This window comes from Ammospiza nelsoni, chromosome 8 (assembly GCF_027579445.1).
Source record: "Ammospiza nelsoni isolate bAmmNel1 chromosome 8, bAmmNel1.pri, whole genome shotgun sequence".
Lineage (NCBI taxonomy): Eukaryota > Metazoa > Chordata > Aves > Passeriformes > Passerellidae > Ammospiza > Ammospiza nelsoni.
Window position 1 is genome coordinate 16,314,108 of NC_080640.1, and position 25,734 is coordinate 16,339,841.

A 25,734-nucleotide genomic window follows, 5' to 3' on the forward strand; every position below is an offset into this window, starting at 1 on the left:
CCTCTTGCCATGATTACCATCTGATATCTGATGAAGATTATCATTCATGTTCTTTAGATTTTACTCAAATGTCTTGATTTTTATCAGACAAAATTACTAAAACCAGATTGACTTGGTTAAATGGGTTATAGATTGCCATGCTTATCCTTTGGATACCTTAAAAATCATCTTGTTTTGTATGCAGAGATTTTTCATACACATACTCTATTTTGTCAGTATTAAAGTTTCTTTCTTTCTTGCTCCAGTTTAGGCAGTATTTAAATCAGCTACAATTTGTTATAGAAAGATATCCATGGCTAATTTATGGTAGGAGTTAAGGAAGGTATGTACTGTAATCTTACCTTCTGGTGAACGAGAAGATTTTGTTTTACTTGCTAGCAACGGTAATTGCTAAACTTCAGGCAGGCAGCTGTGTTTGGTAATTTCACCTCTGAAGGCTGCATCTCTCAAGTATTATGAATTTCCTGAAAATGTAATATAAATATAGAAGACATCATTTCTTCCATTTAGCATCACCCCCTGAAGTATGTAGCTTGGGAATTGCTGTAAAAGTTTTACAAACTGAAGCGCTGGTGAAATGAATGTAAAACACTACAGATGATAAAACACTGCACATTGCAACTGGAAATTGTTAATAATTTCCTCCCTCAAAGCACCGCTACATTTCCATTCTTATAAAATATAAAAAGTAAGTTAATTCCCATTTTAAAAAATCACATAATGCATTCTCTAGCAGGTATATAGAGGATAGTAAAGAATTCATATATATATATATATATATATATATATGTATATGTATATATATATGAATAATCTAAATTTTGAGTATTAGAAGACTGAAATAAGAGAATGATTGAAGAAAATCCATGACAGATTTAGGGATACAGTTAGTAATTCAACATGCATTAAATGCTGTTCCTTCCTGTGTACTACATGGAGCAAGGTTCCCATAGAGTGAATGATAAACAGTCCTGTAGGTTGCACTTGTACAGTGATTTAAGGTCATGTACCATAACTTGAGGATCAAGTTCCATCAGGAGTGTCTCTTTCATGTCCTTCATGTTTTATTAGTAAAAGCAGCTGACCCTCAGTAATAAGCTATATCCTGGCCCTGACAAATTGGTAGATGTTTGCCTGCATATAGATCTGTCTTGAAATCAGGGGTAGTCCAATAATTAGGTAATCAAAAACATAGGCTCATTTTACATTTTTAGTGACTGATATATATTTCTCATGTTTAAAAGTAAAAAATAATAACACTGAGTAAAAATATGCCTTTCCCAAGTGCATTAGCAATAGCTAACCTGAACTTACTTGAAGTGTTTGATCAAAGCAAGGTAGGCCAAACAAACTTCTAAAAAATAGTTAAATTAGTTATTGAATGCAGCAGATTTTGGTGCAGTTAAAATACTAGCGCTTATATAAAAAGATAATTTCAGAAAATCTGAAACTGTACAGATCTTTTTGTACACTACAAATTGTAGTACATACTGCTCAGTATAGCTTGCATTGTCAGGACATCGGGTACAGGTCCTGTGTGCTCAGATTCACATTTGAAGGAGATTCCTATATCTCCTAAACTTTGCAAATGAGACTACTTTCTATGTATCTGAACTTTATCTGGCTCAATGTTGTTAGTGCTTCTATTAGGGCACCAGAAAATATTTAAATCTTAAGCAAACATCTGTTCAATTTTGCTTCTTTAGTACTTAATATTAGTGTCCAGTAATCCTGAATGACGCTCATTTTTATCCATCTGAATGAAAAGACTGATGTTATTATCTACTTGTTTAAGTGGATTGTGTGTTAATTTATTACTTTTCTTGTGTCTTGCCATCATGTGGGTTACGGTAACAAAGCCAGGATAAATTTTCTCATGCTTTTCAGACTCATCAGCAGTGCAGCGGAAATCTAATTATAGGTTTGCTGTGATGATTTCTGTTCTGAAGGGAGCTTAAAATGACTTACATAAACAGAACTATGCAAGTCAAGTGTGAAAAAAAAAGTAAACTAAGGAAATAATGATTACTGTGTTGAAACGTAGATCATGATCTGATGTTGGAAGTACTGTCCAACACAAAAACTTAGTCCAAAAAGCTTTACTGCTCTTTCTGACAAATACTTGCAATGTATTTTCATCTCCTTGGCAAGGCTACTCCTGTGCACTCTTGGCTGGGATGTGCTCTGTGTGCTCAGGCATTGCCTGAGCCCTGAAGCTCTCGTGCCGATGTCATGGCAGCCTGGTACCAAGGCAGCTGATGGTGCTGCATCCTGGGGTCAGGTGTTCCTCGGCTGTGCTGCAGCTTGGAACGTGCCTCTGCAAGCCAACCAAGAGGGAAGTGCTGCAAGAGGAAGTTCTGTTCTGTATCCACTTGGCTGGAGTGTCCAGGAGTCGGAGCTTGCCAGGGTGGAGCTTCCTTTTGCTCTCTTCCCCCGCTAGAAATCCTTGGATTTAGTGACAGAGAAATTGTGCCACATCAAAATACCATCTATGCTAATAGCTTGCCAAAGTAGGATTCAGAATTCAGCTTCCAGGTGAATTCCACAGCCACCAAAAAATAAGTACCTTCTATTTTAGAACGAAAAGATTCACTTTTTTTCTTGTTTAATGAAAGATTTTTTAAAATGTTTTCTACTCCTCTATTGTTGTCCAACAGGAGGAGCGAGCGTGAACTTCATGGTGCCTTTTGTACCCTTCTTTTGCTCTTACACGTTACACAGTATCTCAAGTCGGCAAAGGCTCACCCATGCTGCCCATTATAGATTTTTGTTTGTGATTACAGATTGTAAAAGTTCATCATGCTGTTTATAGCGGTCTTAAACTCTCTATTAGATAGAATTTAATAGAATAAGTGGCTGTTCTAGTTTAAAGGTTTCCTGTTAACGGGGAGTCTGAAGTCAGTTGCCTATTTAAATATTCTTTCTCAATTTTGATACTGTTTTCTCCTGATCATTACATCTTTACTACTTTAGATTCAAACATATCTGTTTAAAATTATATGATTCTTTAAAACTTTTTAAACCTTATTAATCAAGTCATTACCACATTTGGTATTGCATGACAAACAAATATCGATTTTTTGTGAGATTGCATGTTTAGCAGTTGCATTCCCTAACAGAGCCGTTTCTGGAAAATGAGAATAATCTCCAAAAATAATATGTCACTTTATTCCAGCATACAAAACCAAATCTGTGCCACAGATCTGATTGTTCTGTTTCACAGTTTCAGATTTTTTAATGGATTTGTTTTATTACCTTTTATTCTGGTTTTGCCCTCATTTGACCTCCATGCCATGCAGTTCTGTGGTGGTTTGTATTTTCCATACCTTCATGTTCTTTGGGTATGCACTTCTTAGTAGATTGAGTTTTTATATTTTAGAAGTAACTAAGTGAATACACCAAATAAAATTTCAGCTGAATTCAGAATCTCATTCTGAGCTGCTGCAGTGGTTAGTGTGCTGCCCCTGATGCACACAACCTATTGCAGCATCCCCACAGTCACTGTCCTCACTCCTGAGTATGTCCCCAGTGAATGAATGCAAGAATTCAGTCCCAAAAATGTGACTTTTAAATTTTTTTTTTATATATAGGATGTATGACTTTTCTTCTCATATGGACATTTCTCATTTATTGTTCTTGATTGATGTTGCCCTCAGACAGGTTAAACAGTAACTTAGATTTTTTGTAGTCTTTGATTTTCCTCTCTCAGGAGCAGGTGGCTTGGAACACAGAGTCTGTATAGATTTGCATAAATAGAAGCCCTATATATTTTCAGGAGGGTTATTTTCCTGTTAGTACTAATGCATTTACATTTTATTTTACATGCTTGGATTTTAAAATAAAAGTCTATGGCCCCTGAGGGGTGAACTAGCGTTTCCTAATTTTTACAAGCCTCTCTTCACACTGGTATTATCTGTAAACACTTGAGTCCTTCAGGACCAAAGAATGGAACACAGTGTCAGTAAACAAATCACGTTTATTGCCTCCTAAGTGTTTACACAATGACAAAAATCAAGCCTCCAGGGAGTCATATTGTAAAAAGAAACAGTTGGTTTAAATTAGTTTTCCATGTGAAATATAGCTACTTTTTATGGATATTGTGGGAACATAAACTGGAAAGAAAATCTGCACACTGATAAAATGAAGGGTTGATTCTTATTTGTTTAAATACAAACAGAATCATGTACTGAGTTGATTTCTGATTCCAGCATTAATTAATTGCCAAAGAGAAGTTGGTAGTATGGGCCCACTTTGAAAGATGAGAATTCTTTTTATTTACTTGATTAGTGATCTTGCAAACAAATAATGCAAAATATCTGAAATGTTCAGTGCATGTAGGAATTAGCAAAATTGTGCATTAAATGCAGCTAGTTTTATGAAATTAACCGAAACCAAAAATTCCAATTTATCAACTTTCCCTCTTCATATTGTTAACAAGAGTTATGTGGGACTGAGATTTATAAACTATGTTAATGAGAAATTACACTGCAGATCTCTCTAGCAGCTTTAGAAATCAGCACTAGCTGAAGCTGTCCATTTTCTTCTGTGGTATCAATGCAGATTCAGAATATCTTATATTAAGATGCTGTAGTTTTTTGTTTAATAAAAGTTTTTCTAGACTAATTAATGATTTAACTGTTGTCATGTGAATGTCACTGTGTAGATTGTGTTTGCAGTGCATAAGTGATTTGGCTATGAGCCTGTAAGTGGAATTTTGACTGATACCTTCCTGATGGAAGAAACCAAACAAGCCCATGTTACCTGTCAAGGATGCATGAGTGCTCCAAGGGTCATTGTTTTGGCTGACCATACTGTCTGTTTGGTTTTACCAGGTGAGCTCCTGGGTGACCTGGCTGATCCTGACTGCAGGTTCTATGGAGGAGAAACGAGAAGTCTTCTCATACTTAGTACACGTGGCAAAATGCTGCTGGAATATGGGCAACTACAATGCTGTAATGGAATTCCTGGCAGGGCTAAGGTAGTGGCAACTCTTTTTTTTTTAATGGCTTTTCAGTGATAGATTGCATTGCAGCTTCTGTTAAGCAGATGTCTCTGGAGAACAATGAAACTAAACAAAAATCCATGGCTAAGCCACATCATCTCATGCTGTGACTTTCTAGTAATCCCTTTTTGAAAAATGAAGCATGCTAAACCCTTTCTTTTTTTTCTCAAAATGCTCTGAGAACTCCATCTGTTTTCCTGGTGCATGTTGAATATGCTGCCTTGCAAAACTTTTTTTAACAGAAGTTTTTAAAAATGTAGAAAGAAGGTGGGAAAGCAGTTGTGGTTTATCTAATGAGCTATAACTAATGTAACTTGTGGTTGGAGTCTCCAGAATATAAGTGCAGCGTGATCATGGTGATGCTTTAAAAGGATCAGTCTTAAGTGTAAAAAAGAAACTACCCAAAAATGACAAAAAACCCTCAAAAGACCAAACAGACCAAACCAGATCATGGTGATGCTTTAAAAGGATCAGTCTTAAGTGTAAAAAAGAAACTACCCAAAAATGACAAAAAACCCTCAAAAGACCAAACAGCCAAATCTGTGTTTAATTCCTCTGATTTACTTACTCAGACTGATGTTGGGATCTCATACTGTCATGGTCTTATGTAGAGGGACCTGCATTATCTCAAGGAGGAGAGAGTAGGGGCTCAGAGACAGCTCACCTTGTGCTTTCATGTGGAATGACAGGTTCCTGTAGGGCCAGGGGAGCAGGAAGGCAGTGCCTTAGCACTGGCACTTCAGAGGGCAGCAAGTGCCTCTGAACAGGGAAGAGTTAAGATCAAGTTTCCTGTCTCTTGGCTTTGACCCTCGTTGTATAATATGTTTGTGTAACAAAGCTGTAAAGTGTTTGCATTGCTGTTCTTTGTGGTTCAGTAAGGACCTCATTGAGCTGTTTGTTTATGGTTTTGGTATATAAAGCTCTTTTGGGACACTCATAGGCAGGGGGAGTATATTTCAGCAGAATTCATCCACCATCTCCAAGCCATATAAGTTATGAGGGAAAATGCAAGGCAAATTAAGGGCTTAATTTTGTCTCCAGTACATCTGCACAGTGTAGGAGAGAAGGGAGAGGATGATTAGTGCTGATGAGCAGCATTTCAGGACAGGGATGGAAAGTGGGGTTAAGGGCAGTCTACAGTGAGGTATCTTTGGATCTTTTGGTATGTCTGAGGCCAGGGGTGGGAAGAAAGGCTGTGTGATTACACAGACATACAGCTCAGAAGGTAAAAGAACTTCCAGAGGTACTCATAGTCCTTGCAGCTATTTCTGTTGGAAAACAGAATTTCTTTTCAGCTACAACTCTGTACTGATGCCTGAGAGCTTAAACATGGTCCTGACTTCCTTATTTCTGTGAAATTAAATCATTTGTGAGTAAATCAGGGAAGAAATCAATGTAAATTCTTAAAAATAAATTTAATTAAAACTCTCCAACTTTTGCTTACTTTATGGATTGTTCATAATATAGCTGAAGGAATTTGTAAGAAGCAATCTGATTTATCTTTATGCTGTTTCCTCAATCTTTTCTCATTTCTTTATGAGCCCTTAGAAATTTTAGGCAATGACACAATAAAAATGTTAGAAAGCCTACTGGTGTGTTTTATGCAGCTGGGCTTTTATTAAAATGTGAAATACTGCTTCAGTAGATCAGACTGCTAGTTTCTCATTTTTAGTTTTGTTCTTTGATTATTCAAGAGGAGAATTTTTATAAAAATAATGGTCTTGATTTCATTAATCTCTGTGCAATTATAATTTTCTCTATTACATATATGCTGCAGATGTTGGACTTGAAGGTAAGTTGTTGAAATTTAATAAATTTTGTGATCCCTTCTTGCAATAGGTCTAGAAAGGTTTTAAAAATGTGGCAATTTATGGACCAGTCTGATATTGAAACCATGCGAAGTCTGAAGGATGCTATGGCACAACATGAGTCATCATCTGAATACAGGAAAGTGGTCAACAGGGCACTCAATATTCCAGGCTGCAAAGTTGTTCCTTTCTGTGGTGTCTTTTTAAAAGAGCTCTGTGAAGTTTTGGATGGAGCATCAAGCCTCATCAGACTCTGTCCACGATATAACTCCCAGGATGAAACACTAGAGGTAAATGAGACAAATATTCTAGGATGTTATGTTCTTAGCCAGTGCTTTATTTTATATAATCTTACCCACAGGCATCATCAAATTAAAGTTTTCTAAACCAGACTGTTACTAGGCTAGTCAGTTACATGGACCTCAATTTAATTCCCATAGTTCCTTGGCAATTTAGATTTGGTTGTTTCTGCCTAGTTCAATATCAGAGTATTGAGAAATCAGCATTAGTAATAAAAGATCTTGATTATACTTTGGATTAAGTAAGTATGTGAAGCCTGAAATGTATTGTTATTTTCTGCTAAATACTCTGACCTTCTACTTAATTAAGTGGGAATTGGAAGTTTGGGGTTTCTTAAAAACAGAATTTAGAAGCTCAGCAGATCAAGCTTTTCCTCTATGGAAAGAAACTATTCTTATGAGTTCTATTATTGTAGTTTGAAAAGAAAAATGCCCCTGTTAGATGAAACATTAAAGACTGAGCCTTTTTTTTAGGTTTTCAGGAGTTTAACTTATCTTACTTTATGAAATTATTTGGTCTGTTGTGTATTGCAAGTAGGTACAAAATCCCATGGGAAGCAATTAGGATATATGCACTAAATGTTCTAAATAGTAAAAATTCCTACAGTTGAGAAGTAGATGACACAATGTTCTATTTGTAGCTGTACTAATCTTTTAAATATCTCTATAGTTTGTTTCAGATTACAGTGGACAAGATAATTTCCTACAACGAGTAGGCCAGGATGGTTTAAATAATCCAGAAAAAGAATCAACAACAAACAATATCTTTCAAACAATTCGGAGCTGCAATCGCAGTTTGGAGTCTGAAGAGGGTGAAGATAATTTCAGTGAAGGGAGCAGCTCAAGGAAAAACTCCTTGAAGGACAAAAACCGCTACCAGTAGGTCTCATTTTATTTACTATCACCACTTCTATATGTCATGGATTTAGTCTTTGATTTTCTTTTACCAAGGCTTGCCTTTTGAAATAAGAGCAACTTTAGCATCTTTCCTTGTATTTACCTGTTTCCAGTTCAGAACTTTTCTCCCCTGATACTCAACTGCTTGGAAACTCTCTGTATAGCTATATTTTCCCTCATGATGTAATTACTTCCTTTCATGATAAGGGTAAATCCTTTTTGTCTTACACAGAGAGCTTTAAAAATCCACAGTTACAATTACAATTTTGATCTCTAGTGACAGGAATAGCACCAGGACATATTTGTTATCAGAGCTCAGAACATTACATTCTGCATGCTCAGGCAGTGTTCTGGCCCCTTCAAAAAAAAGGTTATTTATTATCCTTCAAAAGACTTCTTCTTTTAAGGACATGTTGCTTTGAGGGGTTTCAGTTTTGTCCAGGAAACATTCATGTGTGAGTACATATTTTGAATTTTCAGGTTGCTGTAGTCCTGCTATTTTGCAAAGAAGTTTACTTCATTGTGCTCTGTGTAAAAAAAGGCAGTGTTCAGTCTGATTTCACTTTGAAGACGACTCTTGAGGACTGTACTAGTCACCAGCGGGAAATACAGGAAATGTAAAACTTAGGACATCCCAGGATGTTCTAGAATGTTGCTTTGCAGAGAAGTTTCATTGCAAAGCCCACGTAGACATAGGTGGGTCAGGTCAGCTTTCAACTAAGTAACTGTGTTAGACTAACTTCAAATTAAATAACAGAACTTTACTGCTCTGAGGTAAAGCATTGTAAAATTACGTGAGGGCTTGCATAAAAACATGCTTAAGTCACTGCTTGAGTTATTTTACTGATAATGTGTCAGAAATATCAATATGTTCAGAACTATCCAACTTACTTCACCTACTTAAACATTAAATCTAAAAAGTAACTGCCTGAGAGGCAACTGCTATCTTCCTGTTTAAAATGCATTTATTTCATTAACATGTAATTCTAAATTTCATTTAAAATAAATAATCATGATTTCCTGAAAGAATGGTTTCTAATAGAATTATTCACATCTGGCTTCAGTTGCTTCTGGGAAGTGGTGCACTAGATTAAGCCAAGAAAGACAGACCCACTTCTCTGTCCATGTATGCTGTCTCTTGACTTACTTCAAGTAATACTTTCAAGTACTAATACTTTCTTCCAGAAATTATTTTTTGCTAATTAATATGCCTTAAAATCAACTTGCAAATTACAGTTCAAATGGTGAATACATGAGGCATATAAACACTTCACTTGGATGAATAAAATAGAAATTAAATGGAGTTGCTTTTTTTATGTCTTTATGAAATAATTTCTTGGTAAATTACTTATGCTTTATTCATAAATGTAATATAGTGAGTTGCACTCCAAACTAAAGTAGGAATTCAGTTTTTTAAAAATCCCAGTATGAATCTGAAATGAAAATTTAAAATTTAAATGAACAAAACTTCAGATAGGTAATTAAAGTTGTGTTTCCTGGTTCAGGCCATTACCTACTCAGTTATGAATGTCTGTACTTCTGATGCAGTAAATACTGATTTTAACAGTAAAATACTTGTAGGAAAATAGTTCTGAAAGTATGGATTTAACTCAAGTGCCTCACAGGCTTTGGAAATTCCTTCTTCACTTGCCATGTTGTTCCTAGGCATGCAGAGAACTGAGTGAGGCACAGGAGCAAATTGCTACAGAGGCAGATGGGCCATGTTATGCTGATCTTTTATGGAGGCTGTGTTTGGTTTAATTTTATTCCTATGAACAGCTAAAGGGTTCTAAGGAAGAAATTTAGTCCTCTTTCTGGTGAGACCTGTCATATTTGGATACAGTGTTACAAAATCCAAATTATACCATAATTATGCATTATCTGATAATTGTAGCATTGTGGTCATAAAGGCAGAAAAATACACTGCAAAACATGTTTCTCATTACTTTGTAATTGTAAGAAAGATTTTCAATTAGTTTTTCTTTTGATGATTTGGATTAGTATTGTGGAATATGAATGCACCAAAGCTGGTAGGTTAATTTGATTTGAAGAAAATGAAAGGCATCTAATAAAATCAGTGGGCAATGGGTATAATTACTTTCCTAGTTGCGTTAGCAAATAAGCTCCATCACTCTGTAGTCAGTGACCCAGCTAATTGCCCTAGATTTCTGTACATGCCAGATAAATATCAAACATTAATCTTTCTTAGAACTCTGTTCTGATGATTAATAAATTCAAAAAAAATAAAGGTATGCAGGAAAATGGGAAAAAAAACCACCAACCAAATTTGAAGTAGAGTTTTTATGGAATTGTTAATTATTGAGTGACCTATGAAGATACTCCTTACTTTGAATCATTGCTTCATTAGCTTCATCTTACCTTCACATTTAAACTTTTCCAATTATGGTAAATAACATATAAAATAGTGGTGGAAAACCTCAGGGGTTTTCTTTTCTTTTTGTATACCTTGCAATTTTCTCCTCTGCAATCTGTGTCACTGTTTTCTTTACTTTTCATTTCCTTGCCTCTCAGGGCAGCACATGTAAAGAAAGCCCCTGGTCCAGCCCAGGCTCTGTAAGTGCTCTCAGGAATTGGAAGCAGTGTCACTTTTGGCAGCTTGGGTCAGAGGCTCCATTTCTGTGTGTGCTTGGCTTACCTGCTTCTTGTACATTCCACATGCAGCATGTGAAACATAAGCAAAGCTCTGCCATTTCTGTCTCTGCTGTGAGACTCCTCCAGCCATGCACAGCTACTCTCCAGATACGTTACAGCATTTGTACAGAGACTTGTTCCATTGTTTTGAGGGTGTAGGGGAGAAAGAGCTGCTTCAGTTGTTTGTTTCATTTTAAAATATAATTTTATATAATACAGATAAATATTTCAATTTACATGTGTCTAGTAAGACAATTTATATCAGCTCAGTCAAAACACGTGACCTTTATTTGTAGCAACATTTCTTAAAGAAACTAGGCTACACTTAAGACCAATGCAGTTATTTTGTCAGTCCCTTCACAACAAGCAATAAAACCTCTACCTGTTTGCCATTTTTTTTAAATTTGGTGAAGAGACAGAGATCTCACCCATTAATAAATTCATAGAGGAATCATTGCTGTATAGAATGAAGGAAAAGTTCAGATTAATTTGTCATCCAGGTAGAGGAGAGTTTGAGGAGAAGCTGATGATCATCTGTGCTAGCACTCGGGGAGATGGTGTATGTGACTTGGAAACACGACATGAGTCATCTTTGACTTAGCTGGTAGGTAAGGGGCAGGAACTAGGAGTACTGTGGTACTAAGAAGGGGAAGCAAAGAGGGTATTAGGACATGATATCTTGAAGGATATGTAGAAGAAGATGGTTTTTATTTTATTGCCTGGATATCGTTAGGAAAATGTGCTTGATTAGTTCTGTTGTACACAGAACAGTTTGTCCTTGTTTATGTTCACTGGAGTATCCAAAGAGCATATTGAACATTTGTGGATTTATACATGTTAGAGACTTCTGCAGGGAAGACATTTCATTTTAACTACCTCTCCTATTAGCTCAGTATTGTTGTTCTTTATCTACTGTTGCTAATTTTGGCAAAATATATCAGAAATTTTGGCTGCTGCATACAAGTTTATGTTAATATTTTCTTTAAGTAAAATAAAATTTCTTATGGAGAGTATCTGATAAAATTATTTGTGCATTCTTATGAGGAAGATATGTATTTTAACCAGTATTTTACTTATTTTAATCAGAATAATATACAATGTGAAAGGTCTGCACATTAAATCAGTAATAGAACAGAGATTAGAAGTCCTGTCTGAAATGCACTATATCCTGCTAACAGTTTCCACATATGGCACTTAATATTTCAGCTGAAGCAATCTTACACAGAGGATTTAAAAACTGATATCACTTGGTCTTAAGAACCAATCAGACACTCTTTATTATTAATGCAAAGTTTGGAAAGGTCTATGAAAGTATAATCATATTGTTTCAGGAGTTACAAGTAATTGTAACAGCATCTCTTAACTGATGCAAAATTGCAATAACATAAATTATAGTACTTCAAAAACTACACAAGTTCTTGTAAGTCCCAATTATATAGTGATGATAGTATTCCCTTTATTTAAACTACAGCAGAAAAAATATTCATCAAGCATAGCACAAGTCAGTACATGTATCACTAAATATAAATCTCTCATCTTTGCTCACTTGCAGATTTCTCATTGGAGATCTTTCAGACTCTGAAAGTGACATATTTGAGCAGTTGAAAGAATGGGACACCAGTTCAACAGAAGAGCAGCAAAAGGCTTTCTGCCATGGGATAGAACTCATTCCCTGGTACGTGCTGTCCATCAGGGCTGACGTCCATCAGTTCATGCAGCAAGGGGCGACCGTCATTCATTACGACCAGGAGACACATCTCTCAGCTCGCTGCTTCCTCCAGCTCCAGCCTGACAATAGTACTTTGACTTGGACAAAACCCACCACAGTTTGCCCTGCAAATGCTAAGGCAAAACTGAGTGTGCTGGGCAATACTGCTGAGCTTGGTAAATACCAGTTTCTTGGTAATACTGGACTGGTGGAAGGCTTTTTGGACTTGTTTTCAGCCAAGGCTGTATATATGGGACACTCAGGCATTGATATGCACACTGTGTGTGTTCAAAATAAGCTTTGCAATATGTCCCTTGAAGAAAATGGTATAACACTACTTTATGGACTTCAGACTACTGATAATAAGTTGCTGCACTTTGTTGCTCCAAAATACACTGCCAGAATGCTGTATGATGGATTGCTGGAACTGACTAAAGCTGTAAGAAAAATGAGAAGATTCCCTGATCAAAGACTACAGTGGCTACGGAAACAGTACGTCAGCCTTTACCAGGTAAAAAATGCTGTGATTCTCTATAAAAAAGTTTAAAGATATCAACAGCTTAATGTAATGCAATTAGTTTCCATCATAAGTAAGATTAGATTAAAGATTAACACTAAATCTCCAATTTTGTAACACGGATTAAGCAGCAAGATCTGATTCTCCACACAAGGTTATGTCAAACCTTGCAAGTTTCCAGTACACTGAGGTTAAATTTTTTTTCTTACAAAGCTCTTCATATATTTGGAGTTTTGAAATAAGTATTTTATTAAGGAAAAAAGCAATGACTGTAGTTTAAAAGGGCACCAAAATAATGAGTGATAATAGTTAGGGCCAAAAACATCCCCAGAGCAGCAAATAAAATAGCCCTGGGGAATTCACTCAGTAATCAGAAATTGTCTCCTCTTGATGTTTCTTTCCTTGGTTTTTCAGAGATCTATATTATTGCTTTAAAAATGTGTCCTTACTCTCCTTGTTTTGTTAACACTGAGAATCTTTGTAGGAGGATGGAAGGTTTGAAGGCCCAACCTTGGCTCAGGCTGTTGAGCTGTTTGGAGGCAGACGATGGACCGCAAGAAGCACAGGCACGGGATCTCTCACCAAAAGCACTGAGAAGCCCAATGTGCAGAGAAACAACACTCTGGGAATCAGTACAGCTAAGAAAAAGAAGAAAGTACTCATCAGGGTAGAATATTTTGTTATTCACGTGTTTTGTTTCCTCCTTGCAGTCACTGTGTAGCTGTGTTCTGAACCAGAGAAAGGAAGTTTGATGATGATGATGATGATTTTAAAACTGTTTATTGTCATTTCAGGTTTGATGTTTATTATTTTCCAATAGTTTGTTCTTATCTCATGCTTGCAGTGTTGTTAGGATGTGTAGGTGCCAGGGCTAACAGAATGGGACAGAATCTTCTTGCAGCCTTTAGGTACTACCTCCATATAAAGATAAAATACTGGTGGTGATAAAAATCTTAGCATGCAAAGTGGTGTCTGAAGGTTGGTGTAATTTTTTTTAATCCTTTATGCTTTCATGTTTCGAAAAACACTACCATTGTTATTCCACATTGCATAAGATTGCATTTTATCTTGTGTGGGTGACAGGAACATGACCTAGTCTGTCAGTCTCCTCTTTTCCTGGACAAAACTGCTTTCAGCAATAGGCAGGAGAGAGGATAATGCAGGACTAGCACCTCTATGCTACCCACATTTTCTAGTGGGCAGGTAGAAGGATTCTCAAATGACAAGATCCATCCTCTTTAGGGCTCCAGTGCAACAGTGAAATAGTGTAAAACCAGCTGCAGCATTCTAGAGAGGCACAATCATTATCTCTGTGTGGTGTCAAACTGAGGTAACACCTAATGGTCCCATGCTATGCATCTGTTTAAGTTGTCTCTTTTCTACTGTTACTGGCCTCACAGGAGTCTGTTTTGTAAGGAATAGCTGATTTATCTCATTATTTTGTTACAGATTGTGCTGAAATGAAATGCAAATAGTAGGTTTGGGATGTTTATTATGTTGCTCATTATTTTAGGGCGAAAGTGGAGAGGCCACTGATGATGAAATGGCAACTCGGAAGGCAAAAAGCTGTAAGGAATATCGTAATAGAAGTGGTTCAGATCCTCAAGATATTGATGAACAAGAAGAACCAGGTAAATATATTGCTTCAGTACTTAAAAATCTGTCAAGGTTTTGCTCAAAGCCTTTTTATGCAGATATTTTTTGTAGTGTTAAAAATAAACTCATAAAGCTACTTTTGCAGTTGAAGCTCCAAATCTGTGAACTCTGAAATTAATTTCTTTAGTTGTTCATGATTGTTCTTTCATTTAGTTTCAGCAGCATTCCCTTTCTATTCAGATAAAATACATTTGTTATGTTGTTCAGTACATACTTTTTTAACTGTTTTGGGACAAAGCTGGAATCCTACTAGTGTCGTACTATGTTTTAATGAATTTTTATATAGGTCTCCTTGACAAAAGCATTTTTATTGGGCCAAATGTAATTGTGATGAAAACTTTGTTTTCTCCTTAGATCAAAATATTATTATTAATGCTTCTCCATCTAACAACCTTCCATCAAGAAGAGCTCACTCTCTGACAGCATCTGGATCTCCCAACTTAGGAGCCACATCATCTTCACCAGCAAGACCAGTCTCCTCTCCTGTAATATCATCAAGCAAAAGTCAGTCTAGGTAAGGGCAAAATCCATTTGATGGAAAAAAGAAAAGAAGCTACAATTACTTATTTATTATCTAATGTGGGGTTTGTGCCCAACTGGCAAAATCTGACAAAAACAGCACCAGAAATGTCATTAGCCTTTTTGTAGACATCTAAAACACATTGTAGCAGAACACAAGACATTTAAGCTGAAAGCTGAGGTTGTGAGGTTTCTCAGCATAAATAATTTCTACCTGAGAGAGTAATAACCTGTGGTGACATTCCTGGTGATGGCTGAAGTACTATCTTGGGAAATGGAGGAACCAATTTGGAATCTCTCACAGGCGTCTTTTTCTTGAACATTCATCCTTTTTGTGCCACTCAGGCAGTGTAAAAGGTTATGCTGTTGCAATATATGCAGTATCATAGTGCACTATTATATTCATGCTATAGATACTAATTGTGATGGTAGTAGTAATTACAATATTAATAATAGTTCAGAGATGTGGACAGTACTTTATAACATACAAGAAGACAGTCTCTGCAGAGGCTTTCCAGTGCCTTTCTGGAGAAGGATTGCTGAAATATCATTATGAATATGAATCTTGGGGGTTCCAGGAGAGAACAGTAAACAATAGAAGGGATTACTGCTGCTGGTAGAACATTTTATTTGTAGAGACATGTCTTGTACAGTGGTTTCAGTTGTGTATTTCTTGGGTATTGTATTTATACTTAAAATAGTTGGATTTGGCAACAGGTGTGATTAGTAGAGTCACCTGTGGACATGTGTGGTTGGGTTAATGCTGCTTTGTGAGCCTCTGTGTTCCTTTTGTTTTCCACTGTCATTCACAAACTTGGATTTGTCTTGGTAAGCAATTTTTTTTTTTGGTAATGGTGAGAACAGCTTTATTTTACACTGAACTGAAGAAATACTGCTTTACAATCTCTAGAAAATTATTCCATGTTTTGCAGATCTGCTTTTTGCTTTTATGCTAAAATAGTTGTTGTCTCTAAATTAGATTAAAAGGTTCAATGGAGAACTCACATTCCCTGGAAAAGGACAGCTAATGTTCTTTTAAATCCTCTCAGGCCTGGGTTTCTGCATGGATCTGTGTGTAGCTAAGCACTGTGGACCTTCCCCCGTTACCACAGGTTTTCCCTGGCAACGTTGCCTGGCACTTCCACAGCATCACTTTGCAGAGCAGTCCCAAGTTTGCTGTGACCCTTCCTGACAGAACTTCTCAGGATGTACCTTATGACTGTTTTATCTGTCCTGAAGGAGTCTTCCTAAGAACAGATTTACATATTTGACCCATTATCTTGACCCTGTTTTAATAAGCCATTAAGAAATTTGGAGCACTGGAGAGAGTTTTATTCTGAGCCCAAGTAGCTTGCAGCTGCTTTTGTCGTTCCTTCAAAGCAGATGGGCATCTGATGAATTTCCAAGTTCCTTGGAAATCTAGTGCTGCTTGTGAAGTGGAGGAAGCAGGAGGATGGTTGATAACATCCTGGGACACAGAGGACAGGATATGGAAAACTAGAGATGGTGGCTATTTTGGGAAGAGAGAGTAAACCTCCTCACTCAGCAGTCAATCCAGACTGCTACTAAGTGCAATTTTGGTGGTTGGTGATGATGGAGTTTACTTGGGGATTTTGGCTTTTTTATTTAAACCTTTTGTTTGTATTGTTTTCCCATTACTCTGGAAGATAATCTTTAGTGATCAGATTGGGTGAAAAGGTGAGCCTTTTCTTCTGCTCTTGGTCTCCCATTTGGTACTCTGCAGTTCCAATCTGTTTTCTGGAATCTAGAGGCTTTCCTCATCATGGTTTATTTTTCCTGTCTTATAAAAATGCTGGGAATTATTTTAACTAAAAAAGTTTTATGCAGTATGTCAGTACTTTCCATAGTAATGTCAAACAAATCCAATATTATCAACCAAAGTAGATGGTATTTTTTAATACTTTTAAATCACATTTTGTTTTCAATTGAATGCATCCATCCCATGCCAGGAGTGAAGTCAGGAATCTGGTCCAGCCTATTTGTGTAGAAAGTCACCTGCTTGCAGGCATGTCCTTAGGAATACTGGACAACAAGCTGGTTCTGTTTTTCCATCACAGCTGTCTGAACTATTTGTACTGAGCCTGGTGGCAAAATTCGTAGAAGAATGGATCAGTATATTTGAACATTACAGAGCAATAAAATCTGACATGTGATCTGATATTTTGAAGGAAATACTGTAACTTGTGCAGTTAATTATGGTTCAAACTAGATAGTTCTTGATATTTGTGTTGTTGCTTAGATCCTGCCCTTTTCAGGGTGCTGTTGCTGGCAGATCCCATTCCTGTAATGTGTATTCATTGGTGTTTAGGCCCAGGAAGGGGCTCAACATCTCAGCCCCTCATTGCAAGGTACTCCATGTAGTTCACTAAGGACTTGTTCATACTGCTCAAGTAAGGCCTAACTTTACTTACTAGTGCAAATCCTCTAGAAGCCAAAGATTTTGGGACATGACTTTTGGAAATGTGCTGGTTCTACTTCAAAAATGTTGTTCAGCTGCACAACTTAGATTAATGATTGCAGTTACAGAGCAATCTGTTTTATTATTTTGTCTTCAATGGACCTTATACACAGCCTGCATTACAAGAATCTTGGCATTGTTTTCTTTAAAGGGAAAATAAGTGCTTTCATTTGTGCCATGTACATCAGGCCTTTTTCCGCATGAAAAAAGTTATATTATTTAAAATTTTAAATTAAGTTTTAAAATAATATACATTATTCATTCTGATAAAGTTTACAGTTGTCTTGAAGAAAAAAAATAGCTGCTATAACCAAGAAGGTAGAAAATATCATTATGCACCTTAGAAGATTTGCTTCTTCCAGATACTGGTAATAAATGCATTAAGAAGAGCACAAATAAACTGTTAATATGTTAATGCATAATATTTCAGTTAAGTAGAAGTTTAATGTAACCGAACTAGAGCAGTCTTTTTTTGATTTAGCACATGGAGCAGCAGTAGCTGGCATGGCCGTGTCAAAGGAGGAATGAAAGGATTTCAGAACTTCATGGTGTCTGATAGTAACATGACTTTTGTGGAATTTGTAGAGCTCTTCAAATCTTTCAGGTAAAAGATTTTTTTTTTTTTCTGTACTAATTTTTCTTCATTCATCCAAGTTTATAAAAGAGCAAAATTTGAATTTTTCTGTTCTTTTTGCAGTGTCCGTAGCCGCAAGGATCTGAAAGACCTTTTTGATGTTTACGCTGTGCCTTGCAATCGATCTGGCTTAGAGCCTGCTCCACTTTATACTAATTTGAAGATTGATGAAAATAGCAGTGGATTCCAGCCTGATTTAGGTTTGTTAAGGAGAAAAATGCAATTGTTAGACTACTGAGCAGCTTCAGTTATTTCACTTAATAAAATGTGTCTCAGTCAGTCTCCTTATCAGTTACGAGTGTAAGTAGAGGACTGCTGCCATGCCTCCACTAATACTAGTTAGTGGGCTATAAGAGAAAAATGAAGGTAAAGAAAAATATTCCAGCTTTCCATTAGCCAGATATATTTGTAACTGGTAATAGCAGAGGAATAAAACTTGTTGCTGAATGGCTGAGCTCAGGGATCTGTACAGGTTGCAGGAGTCCTGGAAGGGCTAAGACACTGAGCAAATATAGGGAGGAGAAATGAAGAGGCTGTGCCCTGTGTCCCATTTGGCTGTTTTTTTCTTATCTACTTTCCTAGTGGATATGCTTTATGTTGGATAAAGGGGAAGGAAGCCTCTGTCCCCCTTTACATTCCTCAGTTACCATAATCTAAGTCTGGGATTTTCGCCACATGTAAAGAAAAGTCTTTCTGCCAAGCAGCTTGTGGGGAGGGTGCAGAACAATTGGCATATGAGACTGGAAGAAGATAAAGGGCAATTGAACAGTAAGGGTGTGGGGTTGCACACAGTGAAGGAAAGGCTTTGAAGGCTGTTTGTGGTGATGAGATGGAGCAGGAGAGTCCTGGGTGTGTAAGAGGCCGTGGATCCATGTTAAAGGTTCCAGGATTTTGTTCAGAGTAATTGGATACTTGTAATCTGCTCACATGCATGCTTAATTCTCTCTTTTATTAGTGGGTAGAAACAAGATGATTTTGTTCTAATTTACTGCTAAAACACCCAGTGACATACTTGTGTGTATTGTATACTAGATTATCTTCTATATGTAATGTATATGTAATACACATAATATGTTTAGCTTATACTGTTATTTCCTCATTTTTCTTTTAAGATTTGTTGACTAGAAATGTTTCAGACCTTGGTTTGTTCATTAAGAGCAGGCAGCAGCTATCAGACAACCAGAGGCAAATATCTGATGCTATTGCTGCTGCCAGCATCGTAACCAATGGTACTGGAGTTGAAAGCACATCACTGGGAGTGTTTGGAGTAGGAATCCAGCAGCTGAATGACTTCCTAGTGAATTGCCAAGGAGAACACTGCACCTATGATGAAATCCTCAGTATTATCCAGGTCTGTAATACAAATATCTTGCAATTCCTTTTTACTAGAACTCCAGTTACTTCCATTTTCCCCATTAACATTGTGTGTTGTTCAGAATAGCATCTGTGTGGGTATCTCCTTTCACACTGATATTGTCTCTACAGTTTACTTGAATTTAAAATTTAATACTATCCTTATTTTGGACTAGAAAATTGTATGGATGTCAATAAATATATCCATTAAAAATGCAAATAAATAGTTTTATTAGCAATGTGTACTTTAGCAGAGAAGGGATGTCACCACCTACAAAAAGTGTTCATGACATTTTTTAAAATTTTTTCTTTGTCTGGCCCCATATTTCATTGAGCATAATCTTACATTGGAACTTTAAAAAGCACCATTTCCACATATTTTTGTTTTATTGTAAAAAATCTTCCAGAGCAAACATGGCCACTTTATCCCCTTATGTACTATGGCTGAAGATTTTAGAAACTGTGTAGAAAACTTTTTATTCCTTCAAATTCCTCCATGTGTAATTAATATACTCTAAGTCCCTTTTTAACAGTTAACAAAGGCTAAAAACTATATATAAACTACCAACATGTAAGATAGAATTGCAGAGTTTAAAAGACAGAAATTCTAAAGAAACTTCAAATTGGAATATCACAACTCTTGTTGACATGGTGGTATGTTGTATTTAAGCATATTAGATAGGAGTAGGACGCCTGATCATAAATCTTTCTTAATTGCAATTTAATGGCTGTCTCAGCTTGGAACAGGAGGTTGGATTAGGGAACATCCCTTTCAACCTGAATGCCTCTTTGATTTATGATTATGCTTTTAGTATGTTTGTGTAGTCATTTGTAAAATACAGTTTGCAGGCACCTGAGTATTTTATCCACAAAGAGACTGTGTTTAAATACTGTTTAGTGCTATGAGCAGACTACATATAAAAACATGACAAAGACATGTTTCTAAAAATTTTTATTATTTACATCTTTGATTTCTTCCTCCTCACAGAAATTTGAACCTAGTGTGAACATGTGCCAGCAGGGGCTGCTATCTTTTGAAGGATTTGCAAGGTAATTACTTATGTGCTTTTATACATATATATATTTGTATGTATATATAAAAAGATGATACCAGTGTATTGATGTTTCTCAGAGAGTCACAAAATGCTCATCACAGTATAAAATTTCCTCACATCTTCTCACTTCTAGATTTTTGATGGATAAAGACAACTTTGCCTCCAAAAATGATGAATCACAGGAGAATGCTGAGGACTTGCACTTTCCCCTCTCATATTACTACATAGAATCCTCACACAATACTTACCTTACTGGCCATCAGCTTAAAGGGGAGTCCTCAGTGGAGCTGTACAGCCAGGTATGCAAAATTGGATTGTTGTGTAGCTTTCAACGTGAACTTGTTTGTTTTACTGGCAAGTTTCAGGAACATGACCTTTTTGCTTTGAAAATCTAGATGTCCTAAACCCCTGCTTGCAAAACATTGGAAAACATGATGTGTGGGAAAGCTGCCTGTAAGCACAGTTGTGCTCAAATGCCTTTTCTAAAGCAAAAAAATGGGTTTAGTTTGAGATTCATAGCATTTAGACACCAGTCGGTCTGACCCAACCTACTAAAATTAGACTTTCCCACAGGAAAGACTGATCTAATATTTTAGTTCATTCAGATGTCAGAAACACTACTGAGATACTGTACATTGCACTGCAAAGACTAATTTCAAATAGAACTATAACTTCTAAAAACGTTACTTCTAGGAATATTTTACAGTTTTTGCTGATTGGGGAAGGAACAATTTCTCCCTTGGGCTTTCAGTTCTGTATTTGTTTGTGTGTATATTATATATATATATATATATATATATATATATATATATATATATATATATATATATTTGTATGTTTGTGTGTTTACAAAATGCTGGAGAAAGCATCAAACTTCCTGGCAGCAGTGTTTTCATTATGCTGAGAGTTAATGACTCATCACTGAGAATGGACTCATCTGGTGTCCCCTATGCTCCTTCACCTCGGGCTATAGGCAGAGAGGTGAGGCTGTGTTAGGAAATCCTGAATAACACAAATGCACTGAGTAATGCAGTTGCAGAGGTTCCTGTACTAGCACTGCACAGTGATCTTAGTATTGTGTTGGTAATAGATGGGAAGTGAGATAGAGATCAACTGCCTTCAAAGTTTGCATGATTAAGAAAAGCTTCTTCCTGTCCCTCCAGTACTTGTTGCCAGCTGAAGGGGCACTTTGGTCTGGCTCAGTGTGTCTGGCTCTCAGAGAAGTGGTGGAGTGCCAGCTATGGGGACAACTGTCTGAAATAAAATTATTCAGGTTTTGAGTAGAAGTAATTTTTTCTTTGTTCATGAATGGTTTTGCTGGAAATGGTTTTAATTTTTGGGATCTTTCTATTCAGTAAAATATTAGCTTGTAGTACAGATGACAGGCATGCTAAATGCTGATCACAATATTAAGCTGGGCTGCCAAAAGATGGATTAGCTCATCTCTTCCTTCATCCTTCCTCTTTGCTTCCTTAGTTTTCTAGCAATGACTTTCTAAAAGAAATAAATGAATAATTAAAAAATTGATGAATGAATTGATGGCTGTAAATAGCTTGATATAATTGATTAACATGGCCTGGCACATTTCCATTGTAACTATTCTCATAGAAGTTTCTTAAGACTTCATTTTCAGACTATCTTCTATTTATAAAGCTAATAATAACAAAAAAAAACAGCAAACAAACTGCAGATGCTTTCTCCATAAGTCCTCATGAGAGCAACCTGAAATAAATTGCCATGCTCCTTTATAGCTAGTTTTGCAGGTAAAAAAAATATGGGAATGTTTCCCTCTCTCAGAAAATTAAGCTATGCAATAAGAACCACCTACTGCAAACAGATTCCATGTGTCCTGTATGATACCATGAATTTCAAAGCTTTATGGTGATTCTCCCAAGAATATACACGCTTTGCTTAATTTTCCCAGTCTTTTTCAATGGGAAATAAGGAATTCAGTTAGGGAATGGAGTTAGCTGGGGGCTGTAAATTCCACGGACTGTTCACTTCACAGAGATTGCTCTTTCCAGCAATTTTGCTGAATCACTGGGCTTTCATTCAGCTCTGCTTTGATGGCACGGTACTGTAGCTTAGATGTGCTTACACTGTTCAATTGCATTTTAGGTTCTTTTACAAGGCTGCAGAAGCGTAGAATTGGACTGCTGGGATGGTGATGATGGGATGCCTATCATTTATCATGGGCACACTCTTACTACAAAGATCTCTTTTAAGGTATGCTGGTAATGCATGTAGAAGCAAAAAAAATGAGAAGTTATTTTTTCTGTAATGAAGGGGAAAAAAAATTGCCTACTAGAAAAATAAAAATTCTGATGGGCTAAATTCTAACAGAATATAAACTATAGATTATGTCAGACATTAAATTCTCAGCAGTAAATATGCTTTCAAGTTAGTTTTTGTAGCATATGTAATGTGATTTTCTGTCTTTTTGTTGGTACCTAAGTAACAAAAGTGCTACCACCTGTGTTGCAACAAGTGGTAATGCAAGTGTGCTTGCATTACTCTGTGCTTTCAAAGCAAGATGCCAGCTTGCTTTGAAAGCACAGAGTGGCCTCTTCCTTCTTGCAGAGGAAGGCAGATGTCTCCCCTCTCAGCTAGCAGTGGGTTAACTGAGAGCTGCAGAATGCTGCTGTGCTCTTTCAATGGCCTCTGTCTGTCTCTGGCAGGAGGTGGTGGAGGCCATCGATCGCAACGCGTTCATCACCTCCGACATGCCGGTCATCATCTCCATAGAGAACCACTGCTCGCTGCCCCAGCAGCGCAAGATGGCCGAGATCTTCAAGGTGGGCCCTGCACTGTGCTCAGGGATTCCCAGCACGAGCCCTGGGGCTTTCCATAACACATCACCTGTTCTTGATATTTCAGAGTGTATTTGGAGATAAGTTGGTGACAAAGTTTTTATTTGAGAGTGACTTTTCTGATGATCCCATGCTGCCTTCCCCTGGTCAACTGAGAAGAAAAATCCTGCTTAAAAACAAAAAGCTGAAAGCCCATCAAACTCCAGTGGATATATTGAAACAAAAGGTACAGTCCTTCCTTAACAGCTAGCAGTGAGACCCAGCTCTTGTTAGAAATAGTTCATTTGTGTTTGAAGTTTTTGCTAATCCCAATGTACAGCAGAATAATCTAATGCACATTCATGCTTGCATAACTCACAGTGAATTCCAGTGCTTTTAGATAAGTAGACAACACATACAGTAAATTATAGCTACAGCTTAACTAAATTTTAATGTCTATTAATTTTATAAAACTTCATAATATTATGATTAACACCACATGCCCTGTGTGACAAATATAAATAAATCTTTTTCTCTGAGATTTTAACATTTACTATTCATGTTTATTGAGAAATAGTCATATGCATTGAGTATGTGTGTGTGTTTACAGTATGTAGTCATTTTTGGTAGAGTTCTGCTTTGTTTCTTTTTTCAAATTCAAGCCAGTCAAATACTTGATTTTTCAATTGACTTTCTGTGGTAGACTCTGCTACTCAAATGGTGTTTATTCCCATGTGAGAATCTTTTTGATTTCTAGAATTTAGGGCTGCATCTCAAGTAGCCTTAATCTAATAATGTCTGTGGTTACTCAGCAGTTCAATTGAATCCTTGAAAACTAATTGCCATTACTCATAATGTAAACACAATTGCATTAGACTTAAATTCTTGTTATCAGATGAGTAAATCACACTGATCATACCCAGTATATAGATATTCTCCATCTTTTGAAAAAGTATTTAACTGTTTCTGAAACAGCATATCTCAGACTGGAAAAAGATAGTCTTGAATGATGTGCAACTTTGACATATTTCCATAATTAATTAGGTTTCATATCTTATTAAGTGTTTTTCTTGCAATGCAATTTCTCTTTATGTTCAAACCCCCAAAGTGGTATTTTAGTGTGATCTTAACAATCTTACCTATTTCTCACTTAATATATTCAGTGCTTTCATAGAAACAAAACAAGATACAAACATGAAAACTCTTTTTCTCTTCAAAAGTACTTAAAATGATGTAGTGTTTCTGTTGTTGTAGGCTCACCAGCTGGCACATTTGCAAGCACAGGCTAACAATGGTGCTAGCAACCCCACACCCACCAATGAAGAGGAAGAAGATGAGGAAGATGAATATGACTATGACTATGAATCTCTCTCTGATGGTAACTATATTTATTTCTTTCTTTGTTTTTTTACAGTGCTTTTGCTAGAACTGTAGTAATAAGATGTGAATATTCTAGTTCAGGCATGAGCTGGGTAAGCAGTGTCTGCATGAGTCTGAAAAGGCTGAAATTCTTCAGCTGGTAGAGAAGAGGGGTAAATAGGAAGCAGGTTTACTAAGTCATGAAGTGGTGGATTAAGGGAAGCACAGAATGTTACTCATTAGATCTAGCAAGTGCTCAGTAAAGCAAGTGGAAGATCAGTCTAAAATAGGTAAAATATTTGTTTGTGCAGCTGGTAGTAAACTTCTGGAATGTGCTGCCTTGGGAAATTGCAGAGCCAAATAGCATCAGCATATTAAAAAAAAAGGATTGGACAAATTCATGAAGAGATGTATAAGCAATTGTTATTGGTAGCAGTATTTGGTCCAACATCCCTATTATTCAGTGATTGTGGCTGTTGGGGTGGTGATTAGTGGCTGGTTGCTCTGTTGCCACTTTCAGAAGGAATACTGGGCTAGATGGACAACTGGTCTGACAGAGCTGGGGATGTTCTCCTGAGTGAGCAGCTTCACTCACTGCACTTTTCATTCTGCTGGGGACCCATTTAAGTTCTAGGTGCTATGTTCAGAGAAGATGTAAGGCTGGAGCATGTCCTGCAGCACAGGGTTCTTTCCAGGTGGTCTCTTGTTTACATCTCTTGTTTCTCTGTTTAGTGATGGTAAAAATAAAAAACAAAATTAACAAGTTCAAGACTCGACACTGCTTGTGGAATAGCAATGTTATTTATGAGTTTGATATCAGTGCTGCCTTCAGTTGCATTTTGCCTGAAAGTTGGCCTAGCTGGCTACTTGAGCATACTCTGTGAGCAACAGGGTGGAGATGCTGTAGATGTAAATTGCAGTGAAAACTCAAATCTTTGCTAACAGATTTGCAAGAAAATTTTGCAAACTGATTGCAGTTAAGTGACTTTTTAGCGCTGTTCTAGTTA

General features: G+C 36.7%; 1 protein-coding gene across 1 annotated transcript in view; it reads left to right on the forward strand.

Annotated features, from left to right (window-relative positions):
• PLCE1 (phospholipase C epsilon 1) overlaps nt 1-25,734 on the forward strand; it is a 116,117-nt gene that overhangs the window by 68,843 nt on the left and 21,540 nt on the right. Inside the window, exons 4-19 of the mRNA XM_059477058.1 lie at nt 4,833-4,978; nt 6,842-7,100; nt 7,780-7,988; nt 12,211-12,877; nt 13,368-13,550; nt 14,397-14,514; nt 14,894-15,053; nt 18,019-18,141; nt 18,235-18,371; nt 19,284-19,522; nt 20,513-20,574; nt 20,713-20,878; nt 22,698-22,805; nt 23,258-23,374; nt 23,457-23,615; nt 24,623-24,746. Coding sequence (XP_059333041.1) covers nt 4,833-4,978; nt 6,842-7,100; nt 7,780-7,988; nt 12,211-12,877; nt 13,368-13,550; nt 14,397-14,514; nt 14,894-15,053; nt 18,019-18,141; nt 18,235-18,371; nt 19,284-19,522; nt 20,513-20,574; nt 20,713-20,878; nt 22,698-22,805; nt 23,258-23,374; nt 23,457-23,615; nt 24,623-24,746 — 2,977 coding nt within the window. The remainder of the gene's footprint in view (nt 1-4,832; nt 4,979-6,841; nt 7,101-7,779; nt 7,989-12,210; nt 12,878-13,367; nt 13,551-14,396; nt 14,515-14,893; nt 15,054-18,018; nt 18,142-18,234; nt 18,372-19,283; nt 19,523-20,512; nt 20,575-20,712; nt 20,879-22,697; nt 22,806-23,257; nt 23,375-23,456; nt 23,616-24,622; nt 24,747-25,734) is intronic.